The sequence below is a fragment of the Nomascus leucogenys genome, chromosome 10, assembly GCF_006542625.1.
Source record: "Nomascus leucogenys isolate Asia chromosome 10, Asia_NLE_v1, whole genome shotgun sequence".
NCBI lineage: Eukaryota > Metazoa > Chordata > Mammalia > Primates > Hylobatidae > Nomascus > Nomascus leucogenys.
This window is the reverse complement of record NC_044390.1, coordinates 57,030,840-57,057,861: the sequence shown is the minus strand read 5'-3', so window position 1 is coordinate 57,057,861 and position 27,022 is coordinate 57,030,840. Positions and strand designations below refer to the sequence as shown.

Below are 27,022 nucleotides of genomic sequence, written 5' to 3'. Positions count from 1 at the left end.
TGAAGCTCACTCACATTTGAGAACCATTACCCTGGGTTGTTGGGAGAATTAAATACATTACAGAGATATAAAATGCTTTGAGCAGCCGAACGCTGTGCCTCACATCTGTAATCCCAGCACTTTGGGAGGCTGAGACGGGCTGATCACCTGAGGCCAAGAGTTCGAGAGCAGCCTGGCCAAAATGGTGAAACCCCGTATCTACTGAAAATAGAAAAATTAGCCAGGTGTGGTGGTGGGCGCCTGTAATCCCAACTATTTGGGAGGCTGAGGCAGGAGAATTTCTTGAATCTGGGAGGTGGAGGTTGCAGTGAGCCAAGATTGTGCCATTGGGACTGTACTCTAGCCTGGGTGACAGAGCGAGACTCCATCTCAATAAATAAATAAATAAACAAACAAACAATAGAATGCTTACAGTAGTGCGCCTGGCCCCGTAGCACATACTGCATGGGCGTTCACTGTTATTATGATCTTCGAAGAGGTCCAGGACCCTGCCGTTGTGGGGGTCTGGTTGTGTCATCTTGCCCCGCCTTTTGGGATTATGAGTTTCTGGTCTCTGCAGGATGGAAACCTTCTCGCCTCTCTGTCAATGATGATGACAATAAGCTGGGCCACGTCACCCTGTCCCTAGCGAAAGGTTATCACTTCGTTGGGGACATGGGAAAGGTCGGGTTGGGGGGGCCGTGCCTGTCTCCCCTCTGCTGGAGAAGATAAGAGAGGCACTCAGCTTTCTTCAGGCAGAGTGTGGGGGAGCCACGATGTATAAATCGGGGGCCAAGAGGCAGCGGAGACACTGGCCCACTCTCCTGTCTGAAGCGTCTCTGTCCAGCATGGCCAGGTACAGGCTGCTGCTGCTCCTGGCAGTGTGGGTGCTGACCAGGGAGCTGTGGCCGGGGACAGAGGCCCGGGCAGCGCCTTATGGAGTCAAGCTTTGCGGCCGAGAATTCATCCGAGCGGTCATCTTCACCTGCGGGGGCTCCCGGTGGAGACGATCGGATATCCTGGCCCACGAGGCTATGGGTGAGGCTGAGGAAAGAGTGGATGTAGGAGGGGAATGGGTGGCTGGATGGGTCCCAGGAGCTAAGGACAGAGATGAGAAGAGGTTGCTGGAGTAGGAGGGTCTCTGTCCTGCCACATTCAGCCAGGGACACCTGCCCAGCCTTGAAACAAGGGCTCAGGAGTTAGCAGAGCTGCAGAGCTGGAATAGGGGGTTGCAAGCCATCCATGGGGGCTGGAAGTCCGAGGACAGTTTACTCTTTTCTGAGCACCTGCTATGTGCCCTGTGCAAAGCAAAGCTGCTGCTTGTTTGTTTCAGAGACGGGGGGTGGGAAGTGCGCCATTCACAAAGACAACACCGAAGTGTTTTCCAACCCTTTCCAGCAGGTAATGTGAAGGGTGTGGTATACACATAGCTGGATTTTGTCACCTAATGCATGACCTCTCCCCAGCAAGTCGGTTTTTCCTCCCATCTCTGAGTGTCTTTTTTTTTGAGATTTGGTCTCACTCCATTGCCCAGGCTTGAATGCAGTGGCCCAATCACTGCTCATTGCAGCCTCGACCTCCCAGGCTCAAACAATCCTCCCGCTTCAGCCTCCAGAGTGGCTGAGACCACAGGCACCTGAAACCACGCCTGGCTAGTTTAAAAAAAATTTTTTTTTGTAGAAACAGGGGTCTCACTATGTTGCCTAGGCTGGTCTCTAACTCCTGGGCTCAAGTGATCCTCCTGTCTTGGCCTCCCTAAGTGCTGAGATTAGAGTCTCTGAGTGTCTTTATCTTCAAATGGGAGACGCAGTTCCTGAATCTTGCGGGATTAAGTGGTATGATTAAGTCAAAACAGATTAGGGCAGAGTCTAAGCAGGGCAGTGGCACAGTCTGGGATCTATCAGGACAGCTGGAGGAAACAGAAGACCTAGCTTCATGAGGGGCAGGGGTCTGGCAAATAGATGTTCATGATGGTGAGAAGGAGGATAGGTATGAGTGTGGACCTAGAAGACACACCACTTAGATTCAGATAGTAGCTCTACAATGTAATAGTTGTGTGTTCGTGTGCTAATCTTTTTTTTTTTTTTTTTTTTTTTGAGACAGAGTCTCATTCTATTGCCCAGGCTGGAGTGCAGTGGTGCAATCTCAGCTCACTACAACCTCCATCTCCTGGGTTCAGGTGATTCTCGTGCCTCAGCCTCCCAAGTAGCTGGGATTACAGGTGTGTGGCACCATACCCCGCTAATCTTTTTATTTTTAGTAGAGACAGAGTTTCACCATGTTGGCCAGGCTGTTCTCAAACTCCTGACCTCAGGTGATCCACCCACCTCAGCCTCCCAAAGTGCTGGGATTACAGGCATGAGCCACTGCGCCCAGCCATGCAAATTCTTTACTGAGTCCTGCCTCAGTGGTCTCCTCTGGAAAATACGGGTGATAAGTGCACCCACCTCAACTGGTTGTCGCTGAGAAGAATAAAGTTAACCTGCTAAAGCACTTAAAACGTTGTTTGACACACAGTAAGTGATCAATAAATTATTATTATTATTATTATTATTATTTTTGAGACAGGGTCTTGCTCTGTTGCCCAGACTGGAGTGCAGTGGTGTGATCACAGCTCACTGCAGCCTCATCCTCTTGGGCTCAAGCAAGTCTCCTGCCTCAGCCTCCTGAGTAGCTGGGACTACAGGCTTGTGCCACCAGGTCTAACTTTTTATTATTTGTAGAGACAGGGTAGTGCTGTGTTGTCCAGGCTGTTCTTGAACTCCTGGTTCTAGTGATCCTCCAGCATGTGCCCCCGGAAGTGCTGGGATTACAGGTGTGAGCCACCATGCCTGGACTCAATAATTATTTTTGAGTGCTCATCATGTTCCAGACATTGTTCTAAGGTTTTTTTTAATGAATATTAACTCCTCTACTCCTTATAAAACTTGAGAAGGCTGGAGTAATTATTTTTTTCCACTTTTCAGAAAAGAACATTGAGGCTCCAACAAATAAATTTACTTGCTCACGATTACAGCTTGGAGAGGCTGGATTCATGCTCAGTCGGCCCAGCTCCCAAATGTACCAGGTCCTCAATTAATAAAGAGTAAGGGAAAATAAATGACAAGGCTGGGTGTGGTGGCTCACGCCTGTAATCCCAGCACTTTGGGTGGCTGAGGTGGGCACATCACTTGAGGTCAGGAGTTTGAGACCAGCCTGGCCAACATGGTGAACCCCGTCTCTACTAAAAATGCAAAAATCAGCCAGGCCTGGTGGCAGACACCTGTAACCCCACCTACTCTGGCAGAGCCAGAATTTGAGTGGAATCAAAACTCTGAACTATGTCTATGACTGTTGTCACAAGATCAGAGCTAGACCAGCCAGGAGCCAGGACTGTGGGTGCAGCAGCAGCTGAGCCCTGAGCACTAACTCTGTTCATCTTTTGCAGGAGATACCTTCCAGGATGCAGATGCTGATGGAGACAGTCTGGCAGGCGAGCTGGATGAGGCCATGGGGTCCAGCGAATGGCTGGCCCTGACCAAGTCAGCCCAGGCCTTTTACAGAGGACGACCCAGCTGGCAAGGAACCCCTGGAGCTCTTCGGGGCAGCCGAGATGTCCTGGCTGGCCTTTCCAGCAGCTGCTGCAAGTGGGGGTGTAGCAAAAGTGAAATCAGTAGCCTTTGCTAGTTTGAGGGCTGGGCAGCCGTGGGCGCCAGGACCAATGTCCCAGTCCTGCCATCCACTCAACTAGTGTCTGGCTGGGCACCTGTCTTTCGAGCCTCACACATTCATTCATTCATCTGCAAGTCACAGAGGCCAGGCACTGTGGGCTCAGGCACAGTCCCCCAACACCACCTATCCAACCCTGCCCTTTGACCAGCCTATCAAGACCCTGGCCCCTGAGCAAGCTGTGCCCCTGCGTGGTCAAGTGAGGACCCCGATCCTGACCCCTGACGTCTCCCCAGCCCTAACCATGCATTTGCCTGGCCTACACACTCCACTGCCACAACCGGGTCCTTACTCTACCTAGACTGGCCACACAGAGACCACTGCCCCCTTCCCAGTCCACACTGTGGCCGTTGTCCCCTGGCCAGCTAAAATTAAGCCTCTGTCTCAGTCCAGCCTTTGCACGCACGCTTCCTTTTCCCTGCTTTCCATCCCCTCTCCCTCCAACTCCCCTGCCAGAGTTCCAAGGCTATGGACCCCAGAGCAGGTGGAAGGTGGCCCCCCTAGGAGAGCTCGGGGCACATTAGAATCTTCCCAAACTCCAACAATAAAAATTCCAAGACTTTGGCAGAGAGTGTGTGTGTGTGTGTATATGGTTGTTGGGCGTAGGACAGGTTTCAGGGATGCGCAGTACGCGGTACCCCCACTTGGAGGCCCCCACCCCCAGACGCCCAGGCAGCCTCCCCACTCCCCCTCAGCAGCCCTAGCCGGGGACTTTCCGTCGCGGGGAAGGGGCGGGGACCCGGAGCGAAAGGTGCGGAGGCGGCCTGCAGGGGTGGCTTGGCTTCCCGTTGCCGCCTCGGGCGCTGTACCCAGAGCTGGGAGCGGAGCAGCGCGGCCGCGCGGGCCCGGCAGGGCTGGGCCGGACTTGGGGCTCGCGAGGGGCGCCATGCGGGGAGGCAGGGGCGCCCCTTTCTGGCCGTGGCCGCTGCCCAAGCTGGCGCTGTTGCCTCTGTTGTGGGTGCTTTTCCAGCGGACGCGTCCCCAGGGTGAGTGCTGGAGGGAGCTCGTGTCCCGGGCGCTGCCGCTGCGCCCCCCTCGAAGGCGCCGACGCTCCAGGATAAGCCACGCGTTTGCAGAGCGAACGGCAGAGGTGCAGGCGCCACTCGGCTCCTCCCGGGGCAGGGACCCGGCGACACTGGGGAATGAGCGGCAGCGAGGTCGAACCGGAGCCCCGGGGCGGGGTGGGGGAAGCTCTCTGGGTGGTTAACAGGATGTGGCGAGCACAGGGGAAGGGGGGGTTTGCACGGAACCTGGGGAGGGGTGCCTAGCGCCTCCCTTCCTGCTGCTCATTTCCCTAAGCACCCCCCTCCACCTTGCAATTGTCAGAAGTCCAAGTTCTGGGGTGTGCAGGCGGAAGGGGGGATTTGACCCCCTTTCCTGAGACCCTCTGACTCCCTCTCCAGGCAGCGCCGGGCCACTGCAGTGCTACGGAGTTGGACCCTTGGGCGACTTGAACTGCTCGTGGGAGCCTCTTGGGGACCTGGGAGCCCCCTCCGAGTTACACCTCCAGAGCCAAAAGTAGTGAGTACAGGGAGGTGACGTGGGGAAACAGGCTTTGGAGGTGGCCGCTCAGGCCCCAGGCTGCTTTGGTTGAAAGGTTCCAGGAGTCAAGCCTGGCCACCATGGTGAAACCCTGTCTATACTAAAAATTAAAAAAAAAAAAAAAAAAAAAAAATTACCCGGGGGTGGTGGCGCGCGCCTGTAGTCCCTGATACTCAGGAGGCTGAGGCAGGAGAATCGCTTGAACCCGGGAGGCGGAGGTTGCAGTAAGCCCAGATCTCGCCACTGCACTGCAGCCTGGGGAACAGAGTGAGACTCTGTCTCAAAAAAAAAAGAAAAGAAAGTCCCAGGAGTCTGCCCCCCTCTCCCAATACTCCTCCGCTCCAAAGCCCTTCAATTCTATCTTACCTCGTTTCTTTGCTGTGTCACCCTGGGCAAGTCACTTTCCCTCTTTGAGTCTCCTTTTCATTGCTCTATTAAATAGCAATCATAGGGCCAGGCGAGGTGGCTTGCACCTGTCATCCCAGCATTTTGGGAGGCTGAGGAGGGAGGATTGTTTGAGCCCAGGAGGAGTTCAGAGTTTTAGAGAACCCATCACTTTTCTTTTCTTTTTTTTTTTTTTTTTGAGATGGAATTTTCACTCTTGTTGCCCAGGCTAGAGTGCAATGGTGTGGTCTCGGCTCACTGCAACCTCCACCTCCTGGGTTCAAACGATTCTCCTGCCTCAGCCTCTCGAGTAGCTGGGATTACAGGCATGTGCCACCATGCCTGGCTAATTTTTGTATTTTTAGTAGAGGGGGGAGGTTTCACCATGTTGGCCAGGCTGGTCTTGAACTTCTGACCTCAGGTGATCCACCCGCCTCAGCCTCCCAAAGTTCTGGGATTACAGGTGTGAGCCACTGCACCTGGCCGAGAGCCCGTCTCTTAAAAAAATAAAATATAATATAAGTAAAGGGAAATAGGCCAGGCACAGTGGTTCACACCTATAATCCCAGCACTTTGAGAGGCCGAGGTGGGCAGATTACTTCAGGTCAGGAGTTCAAGACCAGCTTAGTAATTCCAGCTACTCGGGAGGCTGAGGTGGGAGGATCACTTGAACCCAGGAGGCAGATGTTGCAGTGAGCTAAGATCGTGCCACTGCACTCCAGCCTGGGTGACAGAGTGAGACTCTGTCTCAAAAAATTAAAAAAAATAAAAAATAGCTGGCGCGATGGCTCACGCCTGTAATCTCAGCACTTTGGGAGGCCGAGGCGGGAAGATCACGAGGTCAGGAGTTCCAGACCAGCCTGACCAACATGGTGAAACCCTGTCTCTACTAAAAATACAAAAATTAGCCGATGTGGTGATGCATACCTGTAGTCTCAGTTACTCAGGAGGCTGAGGCAGGAGAATTGCTTGAACCCAGGAAGCGGAGGTTGCAGTGAGCTGAGATTGTGCCACTGCACTCCAGCCTGGCCGACAGAGCAAGACTCCATCTCAGAAACATAAAAATAAAAATAAAAAATAAAAAAGGAAAATAACAGAACCTGCCTCCGAAGGTTAAGTCTGAGAATTCAGAGTTAGGTGCTTGGCAAGGAGAAAGTTGCTTCATAATGTGAAACTGTTTTTTATTGCTGTGTGACATTAGGCAAGTCACTTAACCTCTCTGAGCATGTTAAAAGATTATTCAGTGTGGTGCTGGGGATGCTGCAGTGAAAGAGGTAGACCGAAAGCCCTGCCCACAGTCCAAGGAAGAGACCTGTGTTTCTTCATGATGAATCATACCTGGAAACTCATAATTTCAAATTGGTCTAAGTGAGGGAAGAGGAAAAGGGTCAGTGAAAGATAAGAATGGGAGACAGAGGTCCTGGATATTTTTTTTCTTTTTAATATTAATGGTTAAAATACAACAGGCCCTGCACGGTGGCTCACGCCTGTAATCTCAGCACTGTGGGAGGCCAAGACGGGCAGATGACCTGAGGTCAGGAGTTGGAGACCAGCCTGGCCAACATGGTGAAACTCCATCTCTACTAAAAATACAAAAATTAGCCAGGCGTGGTGGCACATGCCTGTAGCCCCAGCTATTCGGGAGTCTGAGGCAGGAGAATCGCTGGAACTTGGGAGGCAGAGGTTGGAGTTAGCCAAGATCGCGCCACTGTACTACAGCCTGGGTGACAGAGCAAGACTCTGTCTAAAAAAAAAAAAAAAAAGGCCGGGCGCGGTGGCTCAAGCCTGTAATCCCAGCACTTTGGGAGCCCGAGGCGGGCGGATCACGAGGTCAGGAGATCGAGACCATCCTGGCTAATACGGTGAAACCCCGTCTCTACTAAAAATACAAAAAAATTAGCCGGGCGTGGTGGCAGGCACCTGTAGTCCCAGCTACTCGGGAGGCTGAGGCAGGAGAATGGCGTGAACCCGGGAGGCGGAGCTTGCAGTAAGCCAAGATCGCGCCACTGCACTCCAGCCTGGGCAACAGAGCGAGACTCCGTCTCAAAAAAAAAAAATTCATACAACGTAAAACTTAATGATACTTTTAAAAATTTGTTTTGGGAACAGGGTCTTACTCCTGTCGCCCAGGCTGGAGTGCAGTGGGGCAGTCAGCTCATTGCAGCAATGTCTCAGGCTCAGGTGATCCTCCCACCTCAGCCTCCCAAGAACCTGGGACTATAGGCATGCACCACCACGCCCAGCTAATTTTTTAAATATATTTTTTAGTAGACACGGGGTTTTACCATGTTGCCCAGGCTGGTCTCGAACTCCTGGCCTCAAGAGATCCACCTCCCTCATCCTCCCAAAGTGCTGGGATTACAGGCGTGAGTCACTGTGCCTGGCCAAAATCTATGATCTTAACCATTTTTAAGTGTCCAGTTCAGTGGCATTAAGTACATTCCCATGGTGCTATCCTGGTTACCATTCACCTCCAGAAGGGGGCCTAGTTTATTTTTTTTGAGATGGAGTTTCGCTCTTGTTGCCCAGGCTGGAGTGCAATGGCGCGATCTTGGCTCACTGCAACCTCCGCCTCCCGGGTTCCAGCAATTCTCCTGCCTCAGCCTCCTGAGTAGCTGGGATTACAGGCATGCGCCACCACGCGTGGCTAATTTTGTATTTTTAGTAGAGACAGGGTTTCTCCATGTTGGTCAGGCTGGTCTTGAACTCCTGACCTCAGGTGATCAGCCCGCCTGGGCCTCCCAAAGTGCTGGGATTACAGGCGTGAGCCACTGTGCCTGGGGGCGGGGGGGGGGGCTAGTTTTAATTGGTGCGGGCTGGGGGAGTCAGAGAAGATGCCTCTTTTCTATTTTTATTTTAGTTTCATTGATTTATGTATTGATTTTATTTATTTTGAGAAGAGGTCTTGCTCTGTCACCCAGGCTAGAGTGCAGTGATGCGATCATAGCTCACTGCAACCTCAAACTCCTGGGCTTGAGCCATTTTCCCTCCTCGGCCTTCCCAGTAGTTGGAACTACAGGAGTGTGTCACCATAGCTAATTTTTAAAAATTTTTTGTAGTGGTAGCTCACATCTGTAATCCCAGCACTTTGGAGGCCAAGGCGGGAGGATGGCTTGAGCCCAGGAGTTGGAGACCAGCCTGGGCAACATAGTGAAACCCATCTCTACTAAAAAAAAAAAAAAAGAAAGAAAGAATAAGAAGAAGAGGAAGAGGAGGGAAAAAAGTAAGAATAATTTTAAAAGTAAATAAATAAATAATTTTTTTGGTAGAGACAGAGTCTTGCTCTGTTGTCTAGGCTAGTCTCGAACTCCTGAGCTCAAGCGATTCTCCCACCTTGCCCTCCCAAAATGATGAAATTACAGGTGCTACTATGCCCAGCCTGAGATTTTGTACTCTTTGACCATCATCTTCTCCCCCTAGCCTCTGTAGTCACCAGTTTACTCTGCCTCTAGGAGGAGTTCAGATGTTTTAGATTCCACGTATCAATGAAAACATGTGGTGTTTGTCTTTCTGTGTCTTATTTCATGTAACATAATGTTCTCCATTTCCATCCACGTTGTTACAAATGACAGGATTTCCTTTTTTTTTTTTTTTTTTTTTTTTTGAGACAGAATCTGGCTCTGTTGCCCAGGCTGGAGTGCAGTGGCGCGATCTCAGCTCACTGCAACCTCTGCCTCCCCGGTACAAGCGATTCTCGTGCCTCAGCCTCCTAAGTAGCTGAGATTATAGGTGCATATCTCCACATCTGGCTAATTTTTGTATTTTTAGTTGAGCCGAGTTTCACCATGTTGGCCAGGCTGATCTCAAACTCTTTTCTTTTTTTCTTTTTTTTTTTTTTTTTTTTGAGACGGAGTCTTGCTCTGTGCCCCAGGCTGGAGTGCAGTGGCGCGATCTCCGCTCACTGCAAGCTTAGCCTCCCGGGTTCACGCCATTCTCCTGCCTCAGCCTCTCCGAGTAGCTGGGACTACAGGCGCCCGCCAACACGCCCGGCTAATTTTTTTTGTATTTTTAGTAGAGACGGGGTTTCACCGTGTTAGCCAGGATGGTCTCGATCTCCTGACCTCGTGATCCGCCCGTCTCGACCTCCCAAAGTGCTGGGATTACAGGCTTGAGCCACCGCGCCCGGCCTTCAAACTCTTGATCTCAAATGATCCACCTGCCCCGGCCTCCCAAAGTGCTGGGATTACAGGCGTGAGCCACCAGGCACAGCGTATTTTCTTCTTTTTTTAAGGCTGAATATTATTCCGTCGTGTACGTATACCACATTTTTTTTTTTTGAGACAAAATCTCGCTCTGTCGCTCAGGCTGGAGTGCAGTGGCGTGATCTCGGCTCACTGCAACCTCTGCCTCCCGGTTCAAGCGATTCTCCTGCTTTAGCCTCCTGAGTAGCTGGGATTACAGGCATGCGCCATCACACCCGGCTAATTTTTGTATTTTTAGTAGAGGCGGGGTTTCGCCATGTTGGTCAGGCTGTTCTCAAACTCCTGACCCGAACTCTGCCCGCCTCAGCCTCCCAAAGTGCTGGGATTACAGGCATGAGCCACCGTGCCCGGCCCCACGTATTCTTGATCCATACATCTGGTGATGGACACATTCCATATATTGGCTGTTTTGAATAGTGCTGCATTGGGAAGACACGTCCGTTGGACAAACTGATTTCATTTCCTTATTTATATATTTATTTTTACTTTTTTTTTTTTGAGACAGAGTCTCACTCTGTTGCCCAGGCTGGAGAGCAGTGGCGCAATCTCAGCTCACTGCAACCTCCATCTCACAGGTTCAAGCGATTCTCCTGCCTCCCAAGTAGCTGGGACTACAGGCGTCTGCCAGGACACACGGCTGATTTTTTTCTTTTTTTTTTTTTTTTTTGAGATGGAGTCTTGCTGTTGCCCAGGCTGGAGTGCAGTGGCGCGATCTCGGCTCACTGCAGGCTCCACCCCTGGGGTTCATGCCATTCTCCTGCCTCAGCCTCCTGAGTAGCTGGGACTACAGGCGCCCGCCACCTCACCTGGCTAATTTTTTGTATTTTTAGTAGAGACGGGGTTTCACTGTGTTAGCCAGGATGGTCTCGATCTCCTGACCTCGTGATCCGCCCCCCTTGGCCTCCCAAAGTGCTGGGATTACAGGCGTGAGCCGCCGCGCCCGGCTCGGCTAATTTTTGTATTTTTAGTAGAGATGGGGTTTCGTGATGTTGTCCAGGCTGGTCTCCAACTCCTGGCTTCTAGTGATCCGCCTGCCTCAGCCTCCCAAAGTGCTGGGATTACAGGTGTGAGCCACCACGCCTGGCCCCTTCTTACTATTTGTCAAACACACCAGGCACAGTTTGGCCTCCAGGTCTTTGCACCCTGTGTTTCCTCTTCCTGGAATGCTGTTCTTCTAGCTACTGCATGGTTCTGTACTCATCTCCTTCAGGCCTTTATTCAAACGTCTCCTCAGGCTGGGCATGATGTCCCTGCACCTGTAATCCCAACACTGGGAGGCCAAGGGGAATGGTGGGGGGGATTGCTTGAGGCCAGGAGTTCAAGACCAGTCTGGCCAACAGAGTGAGAACCCCTCTCACTCTCTCTTTTTTTTTTTTTTTTTTTGAGATGGAGTCTCTCTCTATTGCCAGGCTGGAGTGCAATGGTGCGATCTCGGCTCACTGCAACCTCCGACTCCCTGGTTCAAGCGATTATCCTGCCTCAGCCTCCCGAGTAGCTGGGATTACAGGCACGTGCCACCACGCCCAGCTAATTTTTGTATTTTTTTTTTTTTTTTTTTTTGAGACGGAGTCTCGCTCTGTCGCCCAGGCTGGAGTGCAGTGGCGCAATCTCGGCTCACTGCAAGCTCCGCCTCCCGGGTTCACGCCATTCTCCTGCCTCAGCCTCTCCGAGTAGCTGGGACTACAGGCGCCCGCCACCACGCCCGGCTAATTTTTTTGTATTTTTAGTAGAGACGGGGTTTCACTGTGGTCTCGATCTCCTGACCTCGTGATCCACCCGCCTCGGCCTCCGAAAGTGCTGGGATTACAGGCGTGAGCCACCGTGCCCGGCCTAATTTTTGTATTTTTAGTAGAGACGGGGTTTCACCGTGTTGGCCAGGATGGTCTCGATCTCTTGACCTCGTGATCCACCTGCCTTGGCCTCCCAAAGTGCTGGGATTACAGGCGTGAGTCATCGCACCTGGCCTGTCTCTGTCTTTCTATATATGGTGTTTTTGTTGCTGTTTTTGAGACAGGGTCTTACCCTGTCACCCAGGCTGGAGTGCAATGGCATGATTGCAACTCACTGCAACTTAACCTCCTGGGCTCAATCGATCCTCCCACCCCAGCCTCTCAAGTAGCTGAAACCACAAGTGTGCGCCACTACCCCTGGCTAATTTTTAAAACATTTTTTGTAGAGATGGGGGTCTCAGCATGTGATTGCTTGAAGCCAAGAGTTAGAGGAGACCAACCTGGGCAACATAGCAAGACCCCATTTCTACAAAAAACTTAAAAATTAGCTGAGCGTTGTGATGCACACCTGTTATCCCAGCTACTCTGGAGGCTGAGGCAGGAGGATTGCTTGAGCCTAGGAGTTCAAGGTTGCAGTGATCTATGATCTCACTGCTCCAGTGACAGAGTGAGATCGTGTGTCTAAAAAAAAAAAAAGAGAGGAAAGGGCTGGATGCAGTGGCTCACACCTGTAATTCCAGCACTTTGGGAGGCCGAGACAGGCAGATCACCTGAGGTCGGGAGTTCGAGACCAGCCTGACCAACATGGAGAAACCCTGTCTCTACTAAAAGTACAAAATCAGCCGGGAGTGGTGGTGCATGCCTGTAATTCCAGCCACTAGGGAGGCTGAGACAGGAGAATCGCTTGAACCTGGGAAGCAGAGGTTGCGGTGAGCCAAGATCACACCATTGCATTCCAGCCTGGGCAACAAGAGCAAAAATCCGTCTCAAAAAATAAAAAAAGAAAAAAAGAAAGAAAGAGAGAAAGCAAGGAAGGAAGGGAGGGAGGGAGGAAAGAAGGGTGAGGGAGAGGAAGGGAAGGAAAGAAAGAAAAAGAGAGAGAGAAAAGAGCAGTTATGACCAGGCATGGTGGCTCATGCCTGTAATCTTGGCAATTTGGGAGGCTGAGGTGTGTGCATCACTTGAGGTCAGGAGTTCGAGACCAGCCTAGCCAACATGGTGAAACCCCATCTCTACTAAAAATACAAAAGAATTAGCCAGGTGTGGTGACACATGCCTATAATTCTAGCTACTTGGGAGGATGAGGTGGGAGGATCAATTGAATCCAGGAGGCAGAGGTTGCAGTAAGCCAAGATCATGACATTACACTCCAACCTAGGTGACTGTCTTAAAAAAAAAAAAAAGAAAAGAAAAAGAGCAGTTACTTTTATTACCCTCACTTCGTAGATGAGGAAACTGACGCACAGAGAAGTTAAGTCACTTACTCAAGGTCACACAGCTCTGAAGCAGCAGAGGTGGGATTTGAAACCAAGCAGAGCAGGCTGCAGCCACTCTGTTGGCACAAGGGTGGTTATCAGTGGCCCTGGCTCTAGCCGAGTGTACATCTCATCCCCACCTCTCTCCTCACAGCCGTTGCAACAAAACCCAGACTGTGGCAGTGGCGGCCGGACGGAGCTGGGTGGCCATTCCTCGGGAACAGCTCACCGTGTCTGACAAACTCCTTGTCTGGGGCACTAAGGCTGGCCAGCCTCTCTGGCCCCCCGTCTTTGTGAACCTAGAAACCCAAAGTAATGTGGCAGGAGGGTGGGCGCTCTATGCGGAGTGGGTGCTCTTGGAGGGCGTGGCTCACTACACCCTGGTTTCCCCTTCCCCAGTGAAGCCAAATGCCCCCCGGCTGGGCCCTGACGTGGACTTTTCCGAGGATGACCCCCTGGAGGCCACTGTCCATTGGGCCCCACCTACGTGGCCGTCTCATAAAGTTCTGATCTGCCAGTTCCACTACCGAAGATGTCAGGAGGCGGCCTGGACCCTGGTGAGTGCTGGGGTCCTTTTCTCCCCACCCTATTCCGGGCAGGGACTGTGGCAACATCTCCTAATCTGAGACCCAGCCCAGGACTCATTCTGTGCCTGCCCCTGAGCCTGTCTGCATCCCACACAAAATGCCTGCACGTGCCTCTTGTTCAGCTAAAAATTCTCCTCCCATGGCCGGGCGCAGTGGTTCACGCCTGTAATCCCAGCACTTTGGGAGGCTGAGGGGGACGGATCACTTGAGGTCAAGAGTTCGAGACCAGCCTGGCCAACATGGCGAAATCCCATCTCCACTAAAAATACAAAAATTAGCTGGGCATGGCGGTGGGCACCTGTAATCCCAGCTACTGAAGGCTGAAGCAGGAGAATCACTGGAAACCGAGAGGCGGAGGTTGCAGTGAGCCAAGATTGGGCCACTGTGCTCCAGCCTGAGCAACAGAGTGAGACTCAGTCTCAAAAAAAAAATTTTTTTTTCTCCTGCCAAAATAATCTATCACCCGGTCATAGTGGCTCATTCCTAAAATCCCAGCACCTTGGGAGGCTGAGGCAGGAGGATCACTTGAGGCCAGGAGTTCAAGACTAGCCTGGGCAACTTAGGGAGACCTCATCTCTACAAAAAAAGTGAAACAATTAGCAGGGCATAGTGGCTCGTGCCTGGAGTCCCAGCTACTCAGGAGGCTGAGGCAGGAGGATTGTTTGAGGTCAAGAGTTTGAGACCAGCCTGGGCAGGAGAGCAAGACTCGTCTCTAAGAAGTTAAAAAATAATCTGACCAGGTGCAGTGGCTCACACCTGTAATCCCAGCACTGTGGGAGGCCAAGGAGAGTGGATCACCTGAGGTCAGGAGTTCGGGACCAGCCTGGCCAACATGGTGAAACCCCATCTCTACTAAAAATACAAAAAAGTAGCTGGGCGTGGTGGTGGTGCCTGTAGTCCCAGCTACTTGAGAGGCTAAGGCAGGAGAATCACTTGAACCAAGGAGATGGAGGTTGCAGTGAGCCGAGATCGTGCCACTGCACTCCAGCAGCCTGGCAACAGAGCAAGACTCCGTCTCAAAAAAAAAAAAAAAAAAAAAAGAAGAGTTGAGAATTGTGCTTATTCATGCAATTCAGAGCAACACTGAGATGCAGATTTTTTTTTTTTTTTTTTTGAGACAGAGTTTTGCTCTTATTGTGCAGGCTGGAGTGCAATGGCGTGATCTCGGCTCACTGTAACCTCCGCCATCTGGGTTCAAGTGATTCTCCTGCCTCAGCCTCCCGAGTAGCTGGGATTAAAGGCATGTGCCATCATGCCTGGCTAATTTTGTATTTTTAGTAGAGATGGGGTTTCTCCATGTTGGTCAGGTTGGTCTTAAACTCCTGACCTCAGGTGATCCACCCACCTGGGCCTCCCAAAGTGCTGCGATTACAGGCGTGAGCCACTGTACCCAGTCCCCTTTTTTTTTGAGATGGAGTCTCACTCTGTTGCCCAGGCTGGAGTGCAGTGGCGCCATCTTGACTCACTGCAACCTCCACCTCCCAGGTTCAAGCGATTCTCCCACCTCAGCCCCCCAAGTAGGTGGGATTACAGGCATGTGCCACCATGCCCAGCTAAGTTTTTGTATTTTTTTAATAGAGATGGGGTTTCGCTATTTAGCCAGGCTGGTCTCAAACTCCTTACCTCAGGTGATCCACCCGCCTCCACCTCCCAAAGTGTTGGGATTACAGGCGTGAGCCACCTCACCCGGCTGAGATGTAGACTTTGGACTCTGACTACCTCAGTGCTCAGCTCCAGCACACCAGCTCTGTGACCTTGGGCTAGTCACTTTCCCTCTCTGGGCCTCAGTTCCCTCGTCTGTAAAACGAGATAATAATAGAAGTTACCACTTCCTGCTATATCTGGCACGTAGAGTGACAGTCTTTTCTCTGTCTGCTCGGGACTGTGGCAATTTTTCTGACAGGCCCATGTTCTGGAAACCCCCTTGGTCCTGGGCAAATACAAATGGTTGCTCGCTCTGCTGATAGATAAGTTCAAGTACCAGCTAGGCGTGGTGGCTCTAATCCCAGCACTTTAGGAGGCCAAGGTGGGCAGATCACCTGAGGTCAGGAGTTCAAGACCAGCCTGGCCAAGATGGTGAAACCCCGTCTCTACTAAAAATACAAAAATTGGCTGGGCACGGTGGCTCACACCTCTAATCCCAGCAACCTGTGGGAGGCCGAGGCGGGCGGATCACGAGGTCAGGAGATCGAGACCATCTTGGCCAACATGGTGAAACTCTGTCTCTACTAAAATACAAAAAATTAGCTGAGTGTGGTGGCGCGTGCCCGTAATCCCAGCTACTTGGGAGGCTGAGGCAGGGGAATCGCTTGAACCTGAGAGGTGGAGGTTGAAGTGAGCTGAGATCATGCCACTGCACTCCAGCCTGGTGACGGAGCAAGACTCTGCCTCAAAAAAAAAAAAAAAATTAGCCAGGTGTGGTGACAGGCCCCTGTAATCCCAGCTATTCAGGAGGCTGAGGCAGGAGAATTGCTTGAACCCAGGAGGGAGAGGTTGCAGTGAGCCAAGGTTGCACCACTGCACTCTAGCCTGGGCCACACAACGAGACTGTCTCAAAATGAAAAACAAAGCCAAAAATATATATATATATAAGTTCAAATACCCTTGACTCAGGCCCTGGGCACGTCACGCTCACCTGTCTCTCCCCAGCTGGAAGCGGAGCTGAAGACCATACCCCTGGCCCCTGTTGCGATCCAAGATTTGGAGCTAGCCACTGGCTACAAAGTGTATGGCCGCTGCCGAATGGAGAAAGAAGAGGATTTGTGGGGCGAGTGGAGCCCCATTTTGTCCTTCCAGACACCACCTTCTGGTGAGGATATCTGGGCTTGTCCTCAATCCACGCCCCTCCCACCCCCAGAAGTCTGTCCAATCATGTCCCACTCATTTGTTCCCCCGTTTCCTCATCCTTGCCAGCTCCAAAAGATGTGTGGGTATCAGGGAACCTCTGTGGGACGCCTGGAGGAGACGAACCCTTGCTTCTATGGAAGGTGAGCTTCAGGGACCAGTTACATTTCTCTGCACGTGTCAGGAAACCCCTAAATAACAATGACATAAGGCCGGATGCAGTGGCTCACGCTTGTAATCCCAGCACTGTGGGAGGCCGAGGAGGTTGGATCACTTGAGGTCAGGAGTTGGAGACCAGCCTGGCCAACATGGTGAAACCCCATCTCTACTAGAAATACAAAACTTCGCCGGGAGTGGTGGTGGGCGCCTGTAATCCCAACTACTCTGGAGGCTGAGGCAGAAGAATTGCTTGAACCCGGGAGGTGAAGGTTGCAGTGAGCCGAGATCACGCCACTGCACTCCAGCCTGGGCAACAAGAGTGAAACTCCATCTCCAAAACAAAAAACAAACAAAAAACACCAATGACATAAACAAGGCAGAGTTTACCGTGCTGCCCTCTAGAGGTTGCTTCGAAGATTCAAGGATGGGTTGCTAGAGTGGTCAGCACAGGGTGGGGCATGGAGCAAGTCTCCACCAATGTCAGCTGCTTCGGAGAGGTCTGAGCCATAAGGATGGGTGCAGATATTCCAGGCGGGGGCAGCAGATGCAAAAACCTGACAGTGAGACTGGAGCTCAGCTCCAGAAAATATAACACAGTGTGCCAAGGGTTTATTTATTCATTTATTTATTTTGAGATGGAGTCTCGCTCTGTTGCCCAAGCTGGAGTGCAGCAGCATGATTTCAGCTCACTGCAACCTCCACCTCCCAGGTTCAAGCCATTCTCTGCCTCAGCCTCCCAAGTAGCTGGGATTACAGGTGCCCACCACCACGCCCAGCTAATTTTTGTATTTTTAGTAGAGATGGGGGTTTCACCATCTTGGCCAGGATGGCCTTGAACTCCTGACTTCGTGATCCACCCACCTCGGCCTCCCAAAGAGCTGGAATTACATGCATGAGCCACCGCACCTGGCCTGTGCTAAGAGTTTAAATGCTAGTATCCAAAGGGTATTAATAGGCCGGGCATGGTGGCTCATGCCTATAATCCTAGCACCTTGAGAGGCTCAGGTGGGCAGATCACTTGAGGTCAGAAGTTCAAGACCAGCCTGGCCAACATGGTGAAACCCCATCTCTACTAAAAATACAAAAAGTAGCTGGGCATGGTGGCAGGCACCTGTAATCCCAGCTACTTAGGAGGCTGAGATGGGAGAATCGCTTGAACCTGGGAGGTGGAGGTTGCAGTGAGCTGAGCTCGAGCCACTGCACTTCAGCCTGGGCAACAAGAGCAAGACTCTGTCTCACACACACACACAAAAAAAAGTATTATAAAATGGCTGAGAAGGTGCATTTATCCTCACTGATGCAAATCTGTGAAGCACCTGCTATGTGCCAGGCGGCATTGCTTGACCCTTGCTCTCAGTAAATAAGCAAAGGAACACGATGACAGGTGTGGTCTTCCACCTTCTTAGACCACACAATCCAATATCTTTTATTTATTTATGTATTTGAGATGAAGTGTCGCTCTTGTTGCCCAGGCTGGAGTGCAATGGCACGTCTCGGCTCACTGCAACCTCCACCTCCTGGGTTTAAGCGATTCTCCTGCCTCAGCCTCCTGAGTAGCTGGGATTACAGGCGCCCGCCACCACACCCGGCTAATTTTTGTATTTTTAGTAGAGACGAGGTTTCACCATGTTGGCCAGGCTGTTCTCGAACTCCTGAACTCAGGTGATCTGCCCGCCTCAGCCTCCCAAAGTGCTGGGATTACAGGTGTGAGCCACGATGCCTGGCCGATATTTTAAAAAATTAAGTCAGCAAACTAGAGTTCAAGGACCAACTGCCTGTTTTCAGAAATACAGTTTGATTGGAACCAAGACCAGGGTTAGGGAGGTGAGCAGGGTAGGGTCACACAGGTGCAGGATCAAATCCTGTTTTTACTTTAAAATGTTGGTATTTTGGGCCGAGTGTGGTGGCTAATGCCTGTGATCCCAGCACTTTGGGAGTCTGAGGCAGGAGGACCACTTGAGGCCAGGAGTTCGAGACCAGCCTGGGCAACATAGCAAGATACTCATCTATACAAAGAATAAAAAATTAGCAGGGGCCGGGCACAGTGGCTCACGCCTGTAATCCCAACACTTTGGGAGGCCGAGGTGGGTGGATCATAAGGTCAGAGTTCAAGACCAGCCTGGCCAAGATGGTGAAACCCCATCTCTACTTTTTAGTACAAAAATTAGCTGGGCGTGGTGGCAGGCACCTGTAATCCCAGCTACTTGGGAGGCTGAGGCAGGAGAATCGCCTGAACCCGGGGAGGTTGCAGTGAGCCGAGATTGTGCCACTGAACTCCAGCCTGGGTGACAGAGTGAGACTCTGTCTCAAAAAAAAAAAAAAAAAAATTAGTGGGGTGTGGTGGCATGCATCTATAGTCCCAGCTACTGGGGAGGCTGAGGTGGGAGGATCACTTGAGCCTAGGATGTTGAGGCTGCAGTGAGCTATGATTGCACCACTGCACTTCAGCCTGTACAATAGTGAGAACTTAGGTCAAAAAGAAAAAAAAAAAAAAGATGGCCGGGCGTGGTGGCTCATGCCTGTAATCCCAGCACTTTGGGAGGCCAAGACGGGCGGATCACAAGGTCAGGAGATCGAGAGCATCCTGGCTAACACGGTGAAACCCCCATCTCTACTAAAAATACAAAAACTTAGCTGGGCGTGGTGGCAGGCGCCTGTAGTCCCAGCTACTCGGGAGGCTGAGGTAGGAAAATGGTGTGAACCCCAGAGGCAGAGCTTGCAGTGAGCCAAGATGGCGCCACTGCACTGCAGCCTGGGTGACAGAGCGAGACTCTGTCTCAAAAAAAGAAAAAAAAAAACTTGATATTTTGTCATGGGTTTTTTGGCATTAATTTTGATTTATTATAATACTGCATCAAAATATTATTTATCTCACTTACTGGGTTTTTGGTATCCCCCACTCCCTTTTAAATTTTGCACCTGGCCAGGTTTGCTGACTCACGCCTGTAATCCCAGCACTTTGGGAGGCCGAGGCAGGCAGATCACTTGAGGTCAGGAGTTTGAGACCAGCCTGGCCAACATGGTGAAACCCTGTCTCTACTAAAAATACAAAAATTAGACAGGCGTGAAGGCAGGCGCCTGTAATCCCAGCTACTCAGGAGGCTGAGGCAGGAACATCACTTGAACCCGGGAGGTGGAGGTTGCAGTGAGCCGAGATCGCGCCACTTCACTCCAGTCTGGGTAACAGAACGAGACTCAGTGTCAAAAAACAAACAAACAAACAAACAAAAAATGCTTCACTGACTGGTGGTTTATCAGGTGACCTCAGGGAGACACATATATGTGCCTGATTAACGGGAGACATTAATCCTTTTTCCCTTCATCCCTCAGGCCCCAGGGCCCTGTGTGCAGGTGAGCTACAAAGTCTGGTTCTGGGTTGGAGGGCGTGAGCTGAATCCCGAAGGAATTACCTGCTGCTGCTCCCTAATTCCCAGTGGGGCGGAGTGGGCCAGGGTGTCCGCTGTCAACGCCACAAGCTGGGAGCCTCTCACCAACCTCTCTTTGGTCTGTTTGGGTAAGAGACTGTGACCTTCCTCAGCTTGGCGCCCTGGAGGGGTGGGAGGTGAATTCCTGAGTGGGCAGCTGAGACTTCTCTCCACCCTCCAGATTCAGCCTCTGCCCCCCGTAGCGTGGCGGTTAGCAGCATCGCTGGGAGCACGGAGCTACTGGTGACCTGGCGACCGGGGCCTGGGGAGCCACGGGAGCATGTAGTGGATTGGGCTAGAGATGGGGACCCCCTGGAGAAACTCAACTGGGTCCGGCTTCCCCCTGGGAACCTCAGTGCTCTGTTACCAGGTGAGGCCCTGGGACACCTAGGTTTCCATCCCAGCTGTTAAAGCACATTGATGGGTGGGTGGACTTGTAAGAGGGAGCGCTATGATTAAAGTAGCGTGATGGCCGGGCTTGGTGGCTCACGCCTATAATCTCAGCACTCTGGGAGGCCGAAAGGGGCGGATCACCTGAGGTCAGGAGTTCGACACCAGCCTGACCAACATAGTGAAACCCCGTCTCTACTAAAAATACAAAAATTAGTGGGGCATGGTGGCACATACCTGTAGTCCCAGCTACTCGGGAGGCTGAGGCAGGGGAATCGCTTGAACCTGGGAGGTGGAGGTTGCAGTGAGCCGAGATTGTGCCACTGCACTCTAGCCTGGGTGACAGAGTGAGACTCAGTCTCAAAAAATAAATAAATAAAAAAGTAGCGTGAATTCACACAAGACTTTTTTTTTTTTTTTTTTTTTGCTTTTTGGAGGCAAGATCCCACTCTGTGGCCCAGGCTAGAGTGCAATGGTGCCATCTCAGCTCACTGCAACCTCCATCTCCTGGGTTCAAGTGATCCTCGTGACTCAGCTTCCTGAGTAGCTGGGACTACAGGAGTGTGCCACCACACCCGGTTAATTTTTTTTTTTTTTTTTTTTTTTTAAGTAGAGACGGGATTTCACCATGTTGGTTTGGCTGGTCTCCAACTCCTGACCTCAAGTGATCTGCCTGCCTTGGCCTCCCAAAGTGCTGGGATTACAGGCATGAGCCACTGTGCCCAGCCTAACTTTTCTTTTCTTTTTTTTTTTTAAGATGGAGGCTGGCTCTGTCACCCAGGCTGGAGTGCAGTGGCGCAATCTCAGCTCACTGCAGCCTTCACCTCCCGGGTTCAAGCAATTCTCGTGCCTCAGCCTCTGGGGAGTAACTGGGATCACAGGCGCCCACCGCCATGCCCAGCTAATTCTTTTATTTTTAGTAGAGATGGGGTTTCACCATGTTGGCTAGGCTGGTATCAAACTCCTGACCTCAAGAGATCCACCCGCATTGGCCTCCCAAAATGATGGGATGACAGGGGTGAGCCACCACGCTTGGCCCTTTTTTTTTTTTTTTGAGACGGAGTCTCGCTCTGTCACCCAGGCTGGAGGCAGTGGCACAATCTCGGCTCACTGCAAGCTCTGCCTCCCAGGTTCACGCCATTCTCCTGCCTCAGCCTCCTGAGCAGCTGGGACTACAGGCGTCTGCCACCACACCCAGCTAATTTTTTTTTTTTTTTGTATTTTTAGTAGAAACAGAGTTTCACCATATTAGCCAGGATGGTCTCAATCTCTTGACCTCGTGATCTGCCCTACTCAGCCTCCCAAAGTGCTGGGATTTCAGGCGTGAGCCACCGCACCTGGCTTTTTTTTTTTTTTTTTTTTTTTGAGACAGAGTCTCGCTCTGTCGCCCAGGCTGGAGTGCAGTGGTGCAATCTCGGCTCACTGCAAGCTCCGCCTCCCGGGTTCACGCCATTCTCCTGCCTCAGCCTCTCCGAGTAGCTGGGACTATAGGCGCCTGCCACCACGCCCGGCTAATTTTTTTGTATTTTTAGTAGAGATGGGGGTTTCACCGTGGTCTCGATCTCCTGACCTAATGATCCGCCAGCCTCGGCCGCCCAAAGTGCTGAGATTACAAGCGTGAGCCACCGCGCCTGGCCTTTTTTTTCTTTTAAGAGCTGAGTCTCACTCTGTCAGCCAGGCTGGAGTGCAGTAGCATGATCTCAGCTCACTGCAGCATCGACCTCCATGGCTCAAGCAATCCTCCCACCTCAGCGCCCTGAGGAGCTGGGATTACAGGCATGTACCACCAAGCCCAGCTAGTTTTTGTATTTTTTGTAGAGGTGGGGTTTCTCCATGTTGCCCAGGCTGTTCTTGAACTCCTGAGCTCAGGCAATCCACCTGCCTTGGCCTCCCAAAGTGCCATGAGCAACTGTACCTGGTAAGAAATCTTTATAAATAAATAAATTAATTAATTAATGGACTTGGAAGAGCTGCGAAGATGTTGGGTGAGAAATTTAGGACACAGTCCCAAGACCCACAAGGATATATGAACCAAAGAAGCGAAGGCCCAATCATGGAAAATTCCCAGTTGGGGAAGGCTATGTGGATGTGATAGGGTTTAGAGGAGGGACTGCAGCAGCCTCAGCTACCATGGTAGGTGCTGTCAGTTGCCTGCTCATATCTGTTTGACCACCTCAGAGTCTTTAGGCCTCTCTCCCAGCTGCCCACACTTATGTTTCCTGGCCTAAGGGCTTTTTCTGGTCACTGAGGCATTTTGCCTGCTGGAGAAGCAAGATGGAAATATTGAGAAGTTAAGAGCCCTCAGGAACAGCCCTCAGCATGACTAATGAAGCTTGGTGGATAAATACCCCAGCTCCCTACTCCTGAGCTGGGCTGACTCTGCGATGCCTGCTCTCTGCTGCCCCCAAGAGGTCCCCCATGGGACTGCGTCTCAGTTGTCCACAGTGAGAACTTGTTCCTTCCCCATTTCACTCCCCTACTGCCCTATTGGGGTTTTCTGGGATTACCTCCTAGATAAATGACATACACTCAGATCCTTATCTCAGGGTGTCCTTCTGGGGACCCCAGTGAAGACACCTAGCAAGTAGGAAATGAGCATGGGAAGGAGAGCCAACTCTAACTAGTCTTTATTCCTTTGTCACTCAGGGAATTTCACTGTCGGGGTCCCCTATCGAATCACTGTGACCGCAGTCTCTGCTTCAGGCTTGGCCTCTGCACCCTCCATCTGGGGGTTCAGGGAGGAACTAGGTAAGAGTGGGGCTGGAGGATGGGGGGCTCCTGTAACCCAGGCCGACCTTGACCTACTGCCTTCCTCCCCAGCACCCCTAGTGGGGCCAACGCTTTGGCGACTCCAAGATGCCCCTCCAGGGACCCCCGTCATAGCGTGGGGAGAGGTCCCAAGGCACCAGCTTCGAGGCCACCTCACCCACTACACCTTGTGTGCACAGAGTGGAACCAGTCCCTCCGTCTGCATGAATGGTGAGCTTCCCTGCCTGCCGACCTGTCATCCCAGCCCCCACAAGACCCACCCATCAGTCAACCCCACCCCTTGTCCCCACGTGGGCCTCTTTGGCCCAGGGACCATACATGGTGTCCTCAATTCCCTCTTGGCTATCAGTGTAATGAGCTTTCATTTGGCCATTAAAAATGAGGATGTCAATCTATATTTATCGACATTGAAAGATGCTTGTCATATTTTATTAGTGAAAAAGATAAAAGGATGTCAATATTCCATGGTATGGTTCTTTTTTTTCTGTTTTTTTTTTTGAGACGGAGTCTCGCATTGTCACCCAGGCTGGAATGCAATGGCATGATCTCGGCTCACTGCAACCTCCGCCTCCTGGGTTCAAGCAATTCTCCTGCCTCAGCCTCCTGAGTAGCTGGGATTACAGGCACGTGCCACCGTGCCTGGCTAAGTTTTGTATTTTTAGTAGAGACGGGGTTTCACTATGTTGGTCAGGCTGGTCTCGAACTCCTGACCTCGTGATCCACCCACCTCGGTCTCCCAAAGTGCGGGGATTGTAATCATGAGCCACTGCACCCGGTCTATATATAATTTTAAAAATATATATAGAAGGCCCGGCATGGTGGGTCACACCTGTAATCCCAGCACTTTGGGAGGCCAAGGCAGGCAGATCACTTGAGGTCAGGAGTTCGAGACCAACCTGGCCAACATGGTGAAAGCTCATCTCTACTAAAAATACAAAAATTATCCAGGCCTGGTGGCACAGCATGTAGTTCAGCTACTCAGGAGGCTGAGGCACTAGAATTGCTTGAACCCGGGAGGTGGAGGTTGCAGTGAGCCGAGATCATGCAAAGACAAACTAAATAATATCTAAGCAGTGTATGAGATGGTGATAAGCGCTGAGTAGAGAATGAAGCAAGGGGCTGGGCAAGGTGGCTCACACCTATAATCCCAGCACTTTGGAGGCTGAGGTGGGCAGATCACCTGAGGTCAGGAGTTTGAGACCAGCCTGACCAGTATGGTGAAACCCAGTCTCTACTAAAAATATAAAAATTAACCAGATGTGGTGGTGGGCACCTGTAGTCCCAGCTACTCAGGAGGCTGAGACAGCAGAATTGCTTGAACCCAGGAGGAGGAGGTTGCAGTGAGCTGAGATCACACGACTATACTCCATCCTGGGCAACAGAGTGTTACAGAGCAAGACTCCATCTCAAAAAAAAAAAAAAAAAAAAAAAAATCAAACAAGGACGGTGGGTGGTGAAGGGGGTGCAATTTCAAATAGAGCGGCGTCAAGGAAAGCCTCATGGAAGAGGTGACCTTTGAGCAAAGACCTAAAAGAGATGAGGAGGGAGCCATGTGGACACCTGGGAGAGAGTGTTGCAGACAGCAGGAAGAGCACATGCAAAGGCCCTGTGGTAGGCTTGACCACCTCCCCAACTTCTTTGGTTGTGTTCTCCAGTGAGTGGCAACACACAGAGTGTCACCCTGCCTGACCTTCCTTGGGGTCCCTGTGAGCTGTGGGTGACAGCATCTACCATCGCTGGACAGGGCCCTCCTGGTCCCATCCTCCAGCTTCATCTCCCAGGTAGGGGGGTTGGGATGGGATTGCCACAGGGAGGGGATGTGCTCCACTGTGGGGAGAGGTAGCATCTGGAGTCATTACTTGGAAGCTGGCTGCAGTGGCTCACCCCTGTAATACTAACACTCTGAGAGGCTGAGGCAGATAGATCACTTGAGCCCAGGAGTTTGAGACCAGCCTGGGCAACACAGTGAGACCCCCATCTCTACAAAAAATAAAACAATTAGCTGGATGTGGTAGCATGTGCCTGTGGTCCCAGCTCCTGGAGAGGCTGAGTTTCGAGGATCTCTTCAGCCCAGGAGTTGGAGGCTGCAGTACACCGATTACACCACTGCACTCCAGCCTGGACAACAAAGCAAGACCCTGTCTTTAAAAAATTAAGAATTGCCAGGCGCAGTGGCACACGCCTGTAATCTCAGCACTTTGGGAGGCCGAGGCGGGTGGATCAGTTGAGGTCAGGAGTTCAAGACCAGCCTGGCCAATGTGGTGAAACCCCGTCTCTACTAAAAATACAAAAATTAGTTGGGCGTGGTGGCGTGCAGCTGTAATCCCAGCTACTTGGGAGGCTGAGAGAGGAGAATTGTTTGAACCCAGGAGGCGGAGGTTGCAGTGAGCTGAGGTCGCACCACTGCACTCCAGCCTGGGCAACAGGGCAAGACTCCGTCTCAAAAATAAAAATAAAAAATAAAATAAAATAAAAAATTAAGAATGATCTCATCCCTACCCTATCAGATAACACCCTGAGGTGGAAGGTTCTGCCGGGCGTCCTATTCTTGTGGGGCTTGTTCCTGATGGGGTGTGGCCTGAGCCTGGCCACCTCTGGAAGGTGAGGCTGTCGGATACATGCATCTCTACCCACATGGGGAAGGCAGCTGGGCATTTCGCTGAGGTTCCAGGGGGCTTGAAGGGAGGCCTCAGGGTGCAGTCGCGTTCATGAACCCTGCACCCTGGGCTGGGGCATCTGGCCATCTGGATCCGCTGCCCTGACTCTTCCTGTCTTGCCAGGTGCTACCACCTAAGGCACAAAGTGCTGCCCCGCTGGGTCTGGGAGAAAGTTCCTGATCCTGCCAACAGCAGTTCAGGCCAGCCCCACATGGAGGTGAGTCAAAGGGCCCGCTAGTCGGAGCCCTCTGGGGGACTGGGGAGTCCTGGGGCAGTGGGGAGGGGGTGAGGTGTGGGTGGGGGAGGCCAGGGCAGGATTACAGGCTCATCTCTTCCCAGCAAGTGCCTGAGGCCCAGCCCCTTGGGGACTTGCCCATCCTGGAAGTGGAGGAGATGGAGCCCCCGCCGGTTATGGAGTCCTCGCAGCCCCCACAGGCCACTGCCCCCCTCGACTCTGGGTATGAGAAGCACTTCCTGCCCACACCTGAGGAGCTGGGCCTTCTGGGGCCCGCCAGGCCACAGGTTCTGGCCTGAACCACACGTCTGGCTGGGGGCTGCCAGCCAGGCCAGAGGGATGCTCATGCAGGTTGCACCCCAGTCCTGGATTAGCCCTCTTGATGGATGAAGACACTGAGGACTCAGAGAGGCTGAGTCACTTGCCTGAGGACACCCAGCCAGGCAGAGCCGGGATTGAAGGACCCCTATAGAGAAGGGCTTGGCCCCCATGGGGAAGATATAGATGGAAGATGGAGCAAAGGAAAATACATGAAATTGAGAGTGGCAGCTGCCTGCCAAAATCTGTTCCGCTGTAACAGAACTGCATTTAGACCCCAGCACAGTGGCTCACACCTGTAATCCCAGCACTTTGGCAGGCCAAGGTGGAAGGATCACTTAAAGCTAGGAGTTTGAGACCAGCCTGGGCAATACAGCAAGACCCCTCACTACAAAAATAAAACATTAAAAACAATTAGCTGGGCATGATGGCACACACCTGTAGTCCCAGCCACTTGGGAGGCTAAGGTGGGAGGATTGGTTGAGCCCAGAAGTTCGAAGCTGCAAGGACCTCTGATTGCACCACTGCACTCCAGGCTAGGTGACAGAATGAGACCTTATCTCAAAAATAAATAAATTAATAAAAAGCAAAAAAAAAAAAAGAAGAAGAGAAAACACT

General features: G+C 51.8%; 2 protein-coding genes across 2 annotated transcripts; both read left to right on the top strand.

Annotated features, from left to right (window-relative positions):
* Positions 1-755: 755 nt before the first annotated feature.
* On the top strand, positions 756-4,251 carry RLN3 (relaxin 3). The gene is made up of 2 exons (XM_030821866.1): positions 756-1,017; positions 3,407-4,251. The coding sequence occupies exons 1-2, from the start codon at positions 756-758 to the stop codon at positions 3,643-3,645; spliced, it is 501 nt and encodes a 166-aa protein (XP_030677726.1). The 3' UTR covers positions 3,646-4,251.
* A 195-nt stretch (positions 4,252-4,446) lies between these two features.
* Positions 4,447-27,005, top strand: IL27RA (interleukin 27 receptor subunit alpha). The gene is made up of 14 exons (XM_003275614.4): positions 4,447-4,673; positions 5,091-5,208; positions 13,175-13,332; positions 13,420-13,577; positions 16,257-16,416; positions 16,521-16,594; positions 19,941-20,124; positions 20,217-20,405; positions 23,072-23,173; positions 23,246-23,404; positions 24,850-24,975; positions 25,702-25,795; positions 25,975-26,068; positions 26,191-27,005. Exons 1-14 carry the CDS (start codon positions 4,574-4,576, stop codon positions 26,383-26,385), a joined length of 1,911 nt encoding a protein of 636 aa, XP_003275662.4. The 5' UTR covers positions 4,447-4,573; the 3' UTR covers positions 26,386-27,005.
* Positions 27,006-27,022: the final 17 nt, after the last annotated feature.